The sequence below is a fragment of the Tachysurus fulvidraco genome, chromosome 1, assembly GCF_022655615.1.
Source record: "Tachysurus fulvidraco isolate hzauxx_2018 chromosome 1, HZAU_PFXX_2.0, whole genome shotgun sequence".
NCBI lineage: Eukaryota > Metazoa > Chordata > Actinopteri > Siluriformes > Bagridae > Tachysurus > Tachysurus fulvidraco.
The window spans coordinates 49002798-49016226 of NC_062518.1; the positions used below are offsets into that span (position 1 = coordinate 49002798).

The 13429-nt window shown below is 39.2% G+C and overlaps 3 protein-coding genes across 3 annotated transcripts in view; 1 reads left to right on the forward strand and 2 right to left on the reverse strand.

Moving 5' to 3' along the window:
- The window catches only part of LOC125138419 (butyrophilin subfamily 1 member A1-like), a 262663-nt gene that overhangs the window by 119420 nt on the left and 129814 nt on the right, over positions 1 to 13429 (forward strand). The gene's annotated exons all lie outside the window — the stretch shown is intronic.
- The window catches only part of LOC113656963, a 67043-nt gene that overhangs the window by 37437 nt on the left and 16177 nt on the right, over positions 1 to 13429 (reverse strand). The gene's annotated exons all lie outside the window — the stretch shown is intronic.
- Positions 8186 to 11766, reverse strand: LOC113635009. Its single transcript, XM_047814501.1, has 6 exons — positions 11327 to 11766; positions 11008 to 11228; positions 9426 to 9625; positions 9047 to 9298; positions 8847 to 8953; positions 8186 to 8491 (listed from the first exon to the last, which is right to left on the reverse strand). Exons 3-6 carry the CDS (start codon positions 9575 to 9577, stop codon positions 8271 to 8273), a joined length of 732 nt encoding a protein of 243 aa, XP_047670457.1. The 5' UTR covers positions 9578 to 9625; positions 11008 to 11228; positions 11327 to 11766; the 3' UTR covers positions 8186 to 8270.

The following is a 13429-nucleotide window of genomic DNA, read 5'->3' on the forward strand; positions in this document are numbered from 1 at the left end:
AAGTCTGCCGGCCTTTCAGCTCTTTAGAGCGGATCGCGACGCAGAATCAACGGAGAAATCGCGCGGAGGCGGGGCGTATTTTTACATCAATGAAAGGTGGTGTTCTGATGTAACTGTTTTAAAAATGTGCTGTACCGATCTTGAAACATTCTTCATTAACTGCAAACCGTTCTATTCGCCGTAGGAGTTTTACTCGTTCATTCTGGTGAGTGTTTACATCCCTTTGCAAGCGCACGTGAGCTCGGCCTTACAGACATTCACTGACATGATCACAGAGTGAGCAACAACACCCGGACTCTGTATTAATAATTCTCGGGGACTTTTATAAAGCGAGTCTCTCACGTGAATTGCCTAAATACAGACAGCATGTTACATGTCCCACCAGAGACAGTAACACAATGGATCACTGTTACACTGTAATAAAGGATGCATATCACTCTGTCCCACGGTCAGCTCTGGGACTCTCTGATTACTGTGTAGTTCATGTGATACCTACCTACAGGCAGATACTAAAATCAGCTAAACCTGTATTAAGGACTGTAAAAAGATGGACTAAGGAAGCGGAGCAGGATTTATAAGCCTGTTTCTTTCTCACTCATTGGACTGTTTTCGAACCTGCTGCCTCCAACCTGGACGAGCTCACAGAGACTGTAACATCACATATCAGTTTCTGTGAGGATTTGTGTATTCCTACCAGGACTCACTTAACATAATGATAAACCAGCCAGCTCCGTCAGGCCAAAGTGGATGCTCACAGAAATGGGGATAGAGTCTTGTATAAACAGGCCAAATACACACTGGAAACTGTTGTTGTGTGTATTTTTTTAAGCAAAAGTTACAAATAAACCAGCTGTAATTAACACAACAATGCAATTTTAGCAACAGGATATTATTAATGCAGCAATACCTCACTGCAAAATAACATTAATATACTGTAGGGATAACATTGGTATAGTGTAGGGGGTAACATTAGTATACTTTAGGGGTAACATTGGTATACTGTAGGGGGTAACATTACAAATACACACTGGAAAGGGAGATCAGAGTGGCAAAGAGGAACTATTCCTTAAAGCTACGGATTCAGTTTTTTCCAATGACTCAGCTTCAGTGTGGAAAGGTCTCACAGCCACCACCAACTACACGACCCCCCCCCCCCCCACACACACACACACTGTGGTGAATCAGAGAGCATTTCACCAGCCTGTCTGAAAACCTGTGCTGATCAACTGGCCCCCATCTTTACATGGATCTTCAACAGATTACTGGAGCTGTGTGAAGTCCCCTCATGCTTCAAAAGCTCCACCATCATTCCTGTCCCAAAGAAACCCAAAATTACCGGAATAAATGACTACAGGCCTGTGGCACTAATGTCTGTGGTCATGAAATCATTTGAAAGACTGGTTTTGGCTTATCTGAAGGACATCACTGGACCCTTACTGGACCCTCTGCAGTTTGCCTACAGAGCAAACAGGTCTGTGAATGATACGGTCAATATGGGACTGCATTATGTTCTGCAGCATCTGGACAGACCAGGGACTTATGTGAGGATCCTGTTTGTGGACTTCAGCTCTGCCTTTAACACCAACATCCCATCACTCCTACAGCCCAAATTAACCCAGCTCTCCATGCCCTCCTCTGTCTGTCAGTGGATCACCAGCTTTCTGACAGACAGGCAGCAGCTAGTGCGACTGGGAAAACTCAAATCTAGCACCCGCACCATCAGCACTGGCACTCTTCAGGGTTGTGTCCTCTCCCCACTGCTCTTCTCTCAGTCCACAAGCAACTGCACCTGTAATGACCCCTCTGTGAAGCTCCTGAAGTTTGCAGATGACACCACACTGATCGGCCTCATCCAGGACGGTGGCAAGTCTGCTTAGAGACTGGAGGCTGAACAGCTGGCTGACTGCTGCAGTCTTAACAACCTGGAGCTGAACACGCTCAAGAAAGAGGTAACATTAGTATACTGTAGGTGTAACAGTATACTGTAAGAGTAACATAAGTATACTGTAAGTGTAACATTAGTATACTGTAGGGGTAACATTAGTATACTGTAAGGGGTAACTGCCCATAAATACATTTTTTACTATACAATAATTGTGAACATCCAACATTGTGATAACAGTTTTGGAACAAATTACATAAGCATATGAGGGTCCACAATCTTTTGGCCATACACTATTAACCCGAATTAGTTAACATTACTAGAAATCTACAAGTGAACCCGTTGCACAAGACAAGTTAAGTTGTTTTAACATAGAATCTCAAGTCATGCGATACACAAATCAAGTTTACATTAGCAGTTGTCACAGTGTAAGATGAGTTTTAAGGCACTGTGACTTGAAATAACCATAGACACAAGTTTTCATTTATCACTACTATTATTTATTGGGCAACATGTGTGTGTGTGTATATATATATATATATATATATATACACACAAAGATGGCAAACACTCACCAGCTTCCATTTTCCGGAGCCAAACCTGTGCAATATACAACCTGGGACTTTTATACACTTAACATGCTGAGCAGCCATTTTTGTGTGATGTAATATGGGTCACCAGTTCATGCCGGTATAAAAATGTATTGTTTTGGTGGTGAAAGTCTTAATGGGGGTTGAACATGTGTTGAATTGTATGTTTGTGTTTATTTATTTTCATTAATGTAGATGTTGTTGGCCAATGATTGTTGCCCATGTTCCTATAGTTAGAGGAGAGAACCCCCTACCAATTTTAGAATGGTTAGATCCAGGGGCGGGACTAAGAGAATAAAATGGCTCCCACACAGTCAGTCTGTGTGGGTTATTGTAACAGTTGGTGTTTGTAGGTGGTGTACCAAGTAAATGCTATGGTCTTACTGAGTGTGGGCACTAATAAATCACCCTTCACCTGACTCCAAGCGGCTTCTGTGTCACATTTGCCTCATATCCCCCGGTTAAATCTTAACAGTAGTCTTTACTGAAATTCATTAGTTAACATTACTAATGTTTTTGAGCATATGTTTTATACAATAACTATTAATGTCTTATAATTTAAATTATACTACTTAAATGAGATTTTAATTTATTTAATAAGAAATTAAACAAGAACAATATTTCATTTTTTATTGCTGAGAAAAAACAGGTAACACTGCAATGTGCTCAAGTTCACAATGTTAACAATACAGTGTTTAGAGGAAAATACATTTTTCAACAATAAAGCATTAAACTGGATAAAAATAAAGGGAAAAGAGCACATGAACACTCTCCTGCACGCACTGGTGACAACTTTTGTGTTGGTAACTGTTAACTCGTATCAATAGAACAACAACATGCAGTTTTAACATGCAGTACACTATAAGCGCAGAACACTAGTAAATGTTAAGAGCACTTACTGCACTGACTGGACAATCGGAACAAGAATCTGATCAAAGATTCACACTGTGCATCATGAGAACAAAAAACAGGCATGGCTTCTGAAGCTAGCTTAGCCCTGATGGTAATTAACTAGAATGTTTTAATAGGTAACCTCGTTTGTAACATATAAATTCACAAAACTTCCACTGCATCTTCAAAAGAACCTGTGAAAACTGAGCATAAGGAAAACGTTTAGATTAGCAAATCACTTTCACTGTAAAACATTAATGAACATCTGCTAATGACTACATCTTGGACCTCGCCCCCTATTTGCAGGTTTTTCCCTACATGACCTACCCACCTAAAAAGTGGTACAGCTCCCACATACTTTGACACACAGGGGTGAGCCTGGTCTCATTGGAAAGAAGAGAGTCTCTTCAGATACAAGTGTCAGATTGATTCTAGGCCTTACTGACACAAAGTTACAGAGGCTAGAATGTAGGGTTTTGATTTCCGTCTGAGTTGTTTACCTGATAAACTGATTAATCGTATTGCTCTGAAACATGTTAGGAGCTAAATAACAACTGAGGGTCATAGCCACATGTCTTGGCTTTCACCAAAAAAAATTTCAAGTCAAAAGACCCAAAATGGATTCTATAAATATTTTTCTACAGATATGTCCGTCCGGTCATGTTTTTCTTGTTTACTGTATAACTTTGAATTAAAAGACTGCATGCTCAGTTTAAAAGGCCTAAAACAAAGAACCTCTCTGCCTAGAAGTCTGCTGTGTAAAAAGGCCTGTAACCTGACACCCTGAGGCGTGAGAGTGTGAAAAAGTTTTAGAAGCCTCATGGGAGAAGTGAGAGCCGAAACAATGGACGGAAGTGAACTGCTGTTTCCAGTTTTCGGTCAGAAACAGAATATTTGCGAGTCGAGCAAAGCTTTTGGATTAAAAGGCTTACAGATTCCAGTTCTTTGGACTCTTGGGGATTTTTGACAAGCATTTGTTTTGGAAAATATTACCCCAGTGAATGAAAGGGAAGCGTCTAAAAGTAAGGGAACAACTGGTCTAGTACCGCCTAGTTCAGTTCACTACCAATTTTGATTCAAATAGTATGATGGCTATAAATCATATTATGCTTTGTGTGTGGGCTTAATAAAATCTTGAGAGTCTAAGCTTTGATACAAAAATAAGTTTAACCGTGTACTTAGAGGATTTAATGCTTAAAAGCTACAACGAAGTTGATGCAGCCTCATCCCTTAGTGGTCATTTCCCGTGTTGTGCCGTGCACGGCACGGCGGTCACAGTTTAAGTTGCTACTACAAACAAACAAAAAATAATAACTGTTTCAAAATAAACTTTAAGAAACACGTTTTTGAACGGTTATTTTAATCCATCTGAGACATATGCTAGCGTTAGCGACAAGCACGTGTACATACATTAACATTTAACTAACATCAGTTTTAGGGTAATCATTTATTGTCAGAAAGATTGCTATATATTAGACTATTTACACTCACCGTTTCAATGTGCTTTCAAAAATCCACGGTTTGCGTGCCAAGGACCAGACAGCACATTGTCACATCCTGTTCAACATGGGTGAGTCATTTTTCTGAAAAACACATTTATTTAACAGTTTGGTTTTTCAAGCTTGGTGTTAACTTTTTACAAACAATTTGGTTAAGAATTTGGTTATGAATCCAACCACTGTTTAAACAATAAACATCATCTTTTGGTGTCTGAATCTCATCCATGTAGGTTCCATGTTGGTATGTGTATATTTATTACACATATACAATTGCAGATAGAGATCCAGACCTTCTGATCAGATCCAACTGATCAGAAGGTCATGAGTTTGAATCCCAGGTCCACTAATAGTTGCCACTGCTGGGCCCCAGAGCAATTCTCTTATCACCCAATTTCACAGTTAGATAAATTAAAAAATAAATAAATATTATGATGGATGATGGATTTGCTCTTTGAGATTGTGTTTCCAGGTAATTTCAGCAGCCGTGCTGAGGTCTCTTCTCAGTCCGGGAACAAACTCATGATGGCTGACTACCTTATCATCACATAGGACATGCTGAAACATGATGTCGATTAGCAGCCTCAGAATATGCCCAAACATAAGATAAAAAGGTGCAAACCCGGTCAGATCAATCTCAGATCATCAGTTTCCGAAATACTCACACCAGCCCTTTGTCTTCATTTTAATGTTTAATGAACATTAAGTGAACCTGCTGGCCGTACCTGCATGATTTTTATTCATTGCACCACTGCACATGATAGGCTGCTTAGGTAATTGCATGATTGAACAGGTGTTCCTAATAAAGTGGCCAGTGAGTGTGACAGTAACTTATTTGGGTCTTTTGTTACGCTCTCCCGCCACACATTGTGTTTCTCACGTAGAAAATCTTTGTGACTATTTATCATATATTTAATAAGCTGCAGCGCACAAAATGTATCAGTCCACACCGCTGTCTCTATGGAACCGGGCAGGAATCAAGCGCGTCTCCTCTGGAGTTCTTAGTCTTGCCAGACACTTATCAGCCAATCAAAAAAAGAGGCTACACAATAGCCAATCAGAAAAGAGCACTATTGTATCTGGGTAAGATTTAACACAACAACCAATGAAAAAAAAGCAGATCCTGGAATTGGTCATCATCGTTCTCGTTCACCCACAGACAAAAGCCCAGGAGCTGCGAGCATCACTTTGAGCACAGAGTAAGTCATGATCTCCTGTTTAATGTTACAACAAATTCACAACATGTTTGACACAAACAATGACATTGTGACTGCTGTTAGAGACGTTTCCCAGATAATCAGCAGGAGTTCTTCATGAGTGTCTGTAACTTAGTCAACAGTTTTACAGCCTGTTCACTGACAACACCTGCTCAGAACATGTAGTCTAGGGCCAGTGGTTCTCAAACTGGGGGCCCTGAGATGGTGCCAGGGGCCCCCGGCTTTATGACATTTTATAAAATAATGAATACAAGCGGGGCCTGCTGAAAAATGTTTGAGAACCACTTGTGTAGGCCTAGTCATATTTTCGTTATCACATGATGACTGACATTTTCTCACATTAAACATCTCTCTCCACATAGGCTTAATAATTTTATTAGCACTAAATAAATTAAAGTGTATTGCATTGTAAATGTTAAAGGTCATATAATATTATAATAATATAATAATATAATATATAATGTATAATGTCATATTTGATATCCTGGCCATTGATGCATTAATCATTGCGTCTGTCTTTCAAAGATGTCAACTAAAAAGCAACTAAGCATTCTCTCATTCGCCATGAGAGGAAAGCCACCTAAAAAGGCCTGGTTGCAGGATGCTGGCCCAGAATAGGTGGCAAAAGGGGGATGTAGGCCCATTGTTGTGTTTGGTGGGGGTTGGAGATGTCACACTTGCCTGTCTTTGAAACTTGAGAGCTATGTTTAGAGATACATCAACCCTGCATACAGTGGAGGGACAAATCCAGGCTTACTGCCTACATCCAGATCACCTGCTCTGGTGAATGGGTTGATCTCAGAGTTTTTCTATACCCAGTGTGCACTTTGCAGTAGTGTGACAAGCGGATGGCACTTGACCTCGGTTTCATTAAGGACATGGTCGGAGTTCCTTCAAAACTAGGAATTATTGTAAATCTACTAAATAAAGAAATAAAGGAGGAGACAGAATCTTAGACTCTAATCACACACATGGCAAGTTTATTATTGTTACATGCTGTGTTTGTCAGTTCTGTTTTTTTTTTGTTGTTGTTCTTTCCCGCTCTCTCTTTGCTCCGCTATCTGTTTCCTCAGATCCCTGCCATTGGACACCTTTTCTGTCAATCCTGATTACCCTATGTGACGTCACTCGTCGATACACCAATCAACGCCCGATCCCGCCTATTTAAACCCGCTACCATTCATTCATGTTTTTTTTTGGTTCGCTCGGTTTCCGGTTGAACTTGACCCGGCTTTGATAACGTGTGCTGATTTGTTCGTTGCGTTGTGTTTTTTTCCGTTGTATGTCATACTGTTCATATAACACAACTCGTTAGTCACTCGTTCTGCGTCTGTATGTTAGTGTTCATTCGCCCTGTGTGTGACATTGTGTATATCGGGGAAAGTGGGCAGGTAAGTACGTCACGTGTCAGTGTACAACATGTAGGTAATCGTTTCTGTATTAGACACATTAGGTTAGGAGCGTGTGCCACCCTCTGTACATTTTGTTTGGGTAGGTAGTGTAGGTTAGTTAGGGCGTCATTCAACGCCGAAGATCTGTCTCATTACTTTTCCTTTGTAGTTTAGTATAGAGGGTTAATTTCAAGCAAGAGTGGTTTTTGTTTTGCTTATTTCTTTGTTTTGGCGCAGCTCGTGTCCCTTTCCCCCTTTGTGTCTTTTGTAACCTGGTTTGTAAATATTGTAAATATTAGCTGTTCTTTCACTTGTCACAACTACTTGTATATAATACACACAGCTTTGCCCTCTATTTTGTTGTCCTGGTTGTTGATTGCCACATACACACCAAAGAAAATCCAACCTTATCATTTCATGTTGTAGCATTCCATCCATACCCTTGAAACAGCTTCTGGGATCGTAACAATTACCATAAAATGAGACATTTCTAACATGCAGAGTATAAACAGAGTATTGTTTCATAACACTATGAATGACTTCATGATGCTCTAATGGAACACAAAAAAACATCTTTTGAAAGCTCGTAGAATGTTTTATTTATTAACATTTATGCAAGAATAAAATATTTATGAAAGAAAGTTAACATTAATGTATTGTCAGATTTCTTTCCTTTAAGTTTGTTTCTTTTTCAGTCACTCACGTGAACATTACAGCTCACATGCTGATAATTTGGCCTCATGTGGTTTGTGTTTCTTCATTTGTCTTTCTTTTCTTTAGCGTTTTTCATTTTTAAAGCTTTATCATCCTTGGCATTGTTTAACTTTTTCAATTTCTTTATACTCCACTGCAGATGTGTCCAAATATTTCTCTTCTTTCACCCAGTCCTTCAGGTCATTTGTTTGGTTTTGGTCAATCAGCTTCTTCTTCCTGCATTCACTTACATATTGGTCATAACCACCCTTGTAATATTTGTGACAGTCAGACAGTTCAGAATTCTTGGATTTAAATTTAGGTTGTATTTCTGCAATGAGATCAGAACATGAGAATAACTGAGTTTGGGTCAGTGCAGTAGAACTTTAGATTGAATTATAGACTGTTGACTAAGTTATAGATTGACGGTAAACTAGGAATTAAAATTATATTAATCATTGGTGTATATGTTTAATCTTAATGTTCTCATTCCATTAGCATTTACTAAATATAAACTAAGACACTCTTCAAATGTTCCTCTGATTTAAATTGAACAAATTTAGACATTTCAGCAAAGACACAGTGTAAAAAAAAATCAGATTTGGCACCTTAGATAAAGGTGGAATTTAAATGTCAATATCAGAAACACTCAGCTAGCAGGTTTAGGTAACAAAACTTAGAGTTACCGAGACTATTCCGGATGTGCTCTGAACATTTCGGGTGAGCCAGTATGAATGCCTGCTTCAGCACTTTCTCCATGTCTCCACTTGCTAAGGTGTTTGTCAGCAAATCTCTGTGGAACATAAATGTAAATCATGGTAGTTAATGTTAAGAGCTCCCATTTTACTAGAGAAAGGTTCAGGATGGTTTTATTAAGAGTTGAGACCTGCATGCTCTGGCTTCATAACTGTTGCCGCTGGTCAGGGCACGTCGATGATCCGAGTAGAGCGTGTTCATGCAGAGCTGCTTTCTTCCATTCTGGTCCTCTCTCATGCTCATCACTAAATCATAGGCTGCCTTGTTATTGGTTTCAAGTGATGTCACCATTTCTGGATCTATAAGTTTTTTTAAACTACTCTTTGGTAGAATGTGGTCTGCTTCGACGACTCCTGGAGTGGGTTTGCGCATGCCCAAAAGGCTGCGTGATATTGGAAAACAGGACAACATTTATTGCTGTTATTCTTTTTTATACCAGAATCCAGCAGGCTGCCTCAAGAACAATGTTATTAATATTAAAGTCTAACAAACATAAATCAATCTTTTACATTTTATATTCTGCCACTTTTCCCAAGTGGTAAGCATTAATAATTTCCTCTGGAGTCATGCCTTCGATAAACCTTTCAAACTTCTTTTGGTCTCCTTTCCTTATTCCAGCTTCGATTTTAAATTTATTGGAGCTGTTTGTCCTGTTGAACATATTCTGAATCTTCACAGCCTCAACGTATTTGTATGGTTTGGCTAGAATCTACACACACACACACACACACACACACACACACACACACACACACACACACACACAAAACTGTGCTAAAGTTGCACATGCAAAGAAATGTAATAAAGCAGAGACGCCTCCAAAGGTAGGCGGATTCAATAAAATAATTCACTATTAAAAACAAACTTTTATAAAATATTAAGTATAATTTAATATTATTATAGAAAGTGTTGCTTGAATTTTTGAAATTTTGGTCCTGTTTTATTTAAAGAACAGCGAGTTATTAAAGTCTGATGTTCATGATGTATCTTTGTGGAAGGGGATCATTGTAAAAACAATTTCTGAGAACTTCAGATAGAGTTATTGTTGTTCATCAGGATGGAAAAGGTTACATCATCATATCTAAAGAGTTTGGACTCGTCGTCATATATATTCTGTAAAAATGGAGCATTTCTACAGAATTATTCTACAAATTAAGACCATTGGTATGTTCCCAGAGGTGTTTAACCAACAAAGATCACTCTAAATGTAAGACATAACAGTCTGATGGGTCAGAAAGGAATACAGTGGAAATTCTAAGCAACTAAAAGCCTATTTTACTTTGCTAATGTTCATGAGTCTGACATCAGGTGAAGACTGAACATCCATAATTTGTGGAGTAATGAAAACAAAATAAATTTTTTGTTTTAAAATGAGAAGCATTATTTTTAGAGAAAGGAAAATACTGAATTCCAGCATAAGAACCTTATACGGTTTGTGAAACATGCTGGTTGTAGTATCATGCTTTGGGTCTGTATCGCTGCATCTGGACCAGCAGCTTACCTTCATTGATAGAACAATAAATTCAGAATAATTCAGTGATCTCAAAATAAAAATATCAGACCATCTGTCCATGAACTGAATCTCAAGATAAAATGGGTCAGAGAGAAGCAAGCATGCTTTTTGTCCATTACACCAGTGTGTTGCTGTAGACTGAAGTGTTGGACAGAGGCCTAGGAACCATTTATGTGGTGTATTGGGAAGAACAGTCTGTGCTGCACACCAACCAGAAGCTCTCATTTAAGGAGAGTAAGTCTAGCATGAAACGGAAACATGTCTGATCATCAAGTGTGTGGTCCTCAATCTCTTTCACCTCTATTTCAATCACTACTGACTTCAGTGGCTCTACCAAATAAAGGCTACCAACACACAGATCACTCAGTATCTGAAACTTTAGCTGGTGAGTTTCTTGGTGGTTTATGAGCTAGGGGCACAGATGACCATGACAGATTTCCTCTCCCACAAGGGAGGGGGTAGTCACCTGCAGCCCGGAGGCTCCCTGTCCTAAGTCAGGCAGAGGGGATACAGTATGCACCAATGGGAGATATAAACTATTATTTCTGTAATAGTATTGTTATGTTATAATCTCTTACCTCCTGACTGACTTTGCTCCTGAGTTCTATAGCTTTTTGTTGTACAACATCATTTGGGTCTTTAGTTGTTGCTTGGATGACAGCATGAAACAGACAGTTCTGATTTGTGGAGTTCACAATTTCCCGAGAGCCGTTCAGGTCGTATAATATCAATGTGGCCACTGACAGGTGTGTCTTTACCTATGGCCCATTGAATCAGTTTACTCCATATTCCTCTTTTTCTGTTAGGCAAAAAACAAAAACAATTATGCCTACAAACACACCAAATAAGAAAATAGTTCTTCTGTAGTGTTTTCTGTTCAATAAAGATTGAGCTCACCCTGGAGAAGTCTGAGGTGTTTTTGTTAGCACAAGTTTAATAGTACCAGCTTCTGGGTCAGTTCCTGGGTAAGTCTCCTCTCCGAGATGGTTTCCTTTATTATCTACAACACTTAAGCAAATTCCTTTTCCCTCCAGTAAGTTACTCTTTGTGAGTACATGAAATTCTAAAGCTGTTGCTGGCTTTTGTTCATCAGTTACAGTATTAGCATAGCACTTGAGCTCATTTATTTCTTCCTCAGACAAAGTGCTTTTCTTACATTCAATGGCAGATTTCAGATCATGTTCATGCTGCTGATTGACAAAGAAACATTGGGTTTCATACCTCTCCAGTAAATTACCAACTACTTTTCCAGTAACAGAGTTTAGTCGTTGAGTGAAAGTTTTTGTAAACGAGGAAGTGGCAGACCCAGAAAAACTCTCCACCATTGTTTGGGAAACAACTTCTGAAATGAATTCAATGAGATTATTTTTATTAATAATTTTATTTATTAATATAGTTATTTTTAATGTTATAAATTATTTATTGTTCCATGTATCATACCCATGACTCCACTGATCATATCTTTTATTCGATTAACTTCATATTCTTCTCTCAGTTCCTTCATGACTTCAATAGAATGGCCTCGGTAGGCCATGGCCAGACAATCATGGTTCAGTATTACCTGGACCATCCCTGGGGTGCCTTTTCGACCTGTTCGTCCAAACACTTGTTTCTCGACTCTTCGGTTATTGGGGAAGTACGTGAGCAGCACAAAGAGACCACCGCAGCGGTTAACCTCTTCTGTGACCTTAATGTCTGTCCCACGTCCTCCATTGTTAGTGGTAATAATGATCCGTCCCTTGTCGAACTCCTGGTTCTCAATGTTGTGGCGCTCGCTCATCGTGTACATGGTAACTGAATGTTTAGTTTCTGCTGTAATTTTGTCATTGAGCGCATTTGCTGTGTTGACGTCCTCACACACGACTAACACCACCTGTCCTCGTTTAGAGACTTTTGATACTGTGGCACAAATAGTTTGGATCCACTGGTCAGTACCTCCCCTCACTTGTACTGCAGGCAGCTCAGTAACCTTCTGACGTTGATGACGTGGTATGACATAGCTATCCGTTTTGTAATGTCTTGTCAGGAAACCCTTGTCTGCATCTCCGCCTAGTGTTCCAGAAACACCAAATATCCCTTTCCCCATGAGATATCTTTTAAAGAAATTTGAATTTGACATGTAGTTTGTCACATTTGATAATGGAGATAAAGTTAGTTGATGCTTCATCTCCAGAAATTGTTGTAGTCCATCACCCCATCGTTTTCTTTTCTCCAGCATTCCACTAGCCTGAAAGTCCACTGGGATTATTGCATGGTACATGTGTTGATCATCTTCATCAACATCTATTCCATGAGCTTTTAGAGATCTCTCAATCATGTACTCTCTGCCTTTGGTCATCTGAATGGCCTTCAGTGCATTCTCAACAAACAGTGGCAGCTGCTTTTCCAGGTATTTCTCTAAGAAAGAAGGGATTACAAGAGATTCTTTATCTTCTGCTGAACTACATTGTTGAGAGTATTTAATTTTGGATTTCAACTGGCTAACAGTGGCTTCAATGAGCAGATTTTCAGACAAGATCTCACAAGCTTTTCCATTCTCAAGTATCAGCATGTTGATGTTTTGCTCATTTTTTAACGTTTGCTCTCCAAACTGAGTCACTTTTCTTGTTTCTGGCTGATAAATATAACAGTTAAATGCCACCTTGTCCTCCATCCCCATCTCAAGAACATTGAGCAGATCATATTGTTGCTCTATTCCTGTCTTGGCCATGATGGCCTTCCATGATTCAATGTCTCCATGTTCCTTTTCTCCTTCTTCATTAATAGAAAGCTTCAAATTTTCAAAATCTTCCTCTGAGTAAAAGCCTAATTCAATGCCTGGCAACAGAATTTCCAGTGGTGAAAATTTATCATTTTTATCTGAACCAATCATTGCTATCAGGGCAGCTGTGTGGAAACTCTGGACTCTTGTTGCCCACATGGTCTCTCCAGTTTCTTCTACCTCAATTGGTCGACATGCAGATAGTATGGCCCAGATGCTTGCTAGGACTTGTTCCAAAT

Excerpts from the sequence above, each read along its gene's own strand:
- LOC113635009 (XM_047814501.1), bottom strand. The coding sequence starts at position 9,577 with ATGTTCAACAGGACAAACAGCTCCAATAAATTTAAAATCGAAGCTGGA. Across the intron at positions 9,299-9,425 it reads AAAGTGGCAGAATATAAAAT|CCTTTTGGGCATGCGCAAAC; the intron begins GTAAAAGATTGA and ends AATATCACGCAG. Across the intron at positions 8,492-8,846 it reads GCACATCCGGAATAGTCTCG|AAATACAACCTAAATTTAAA; the intron begins GTAACTCTAAGT and ends ATCTCATTGCAG.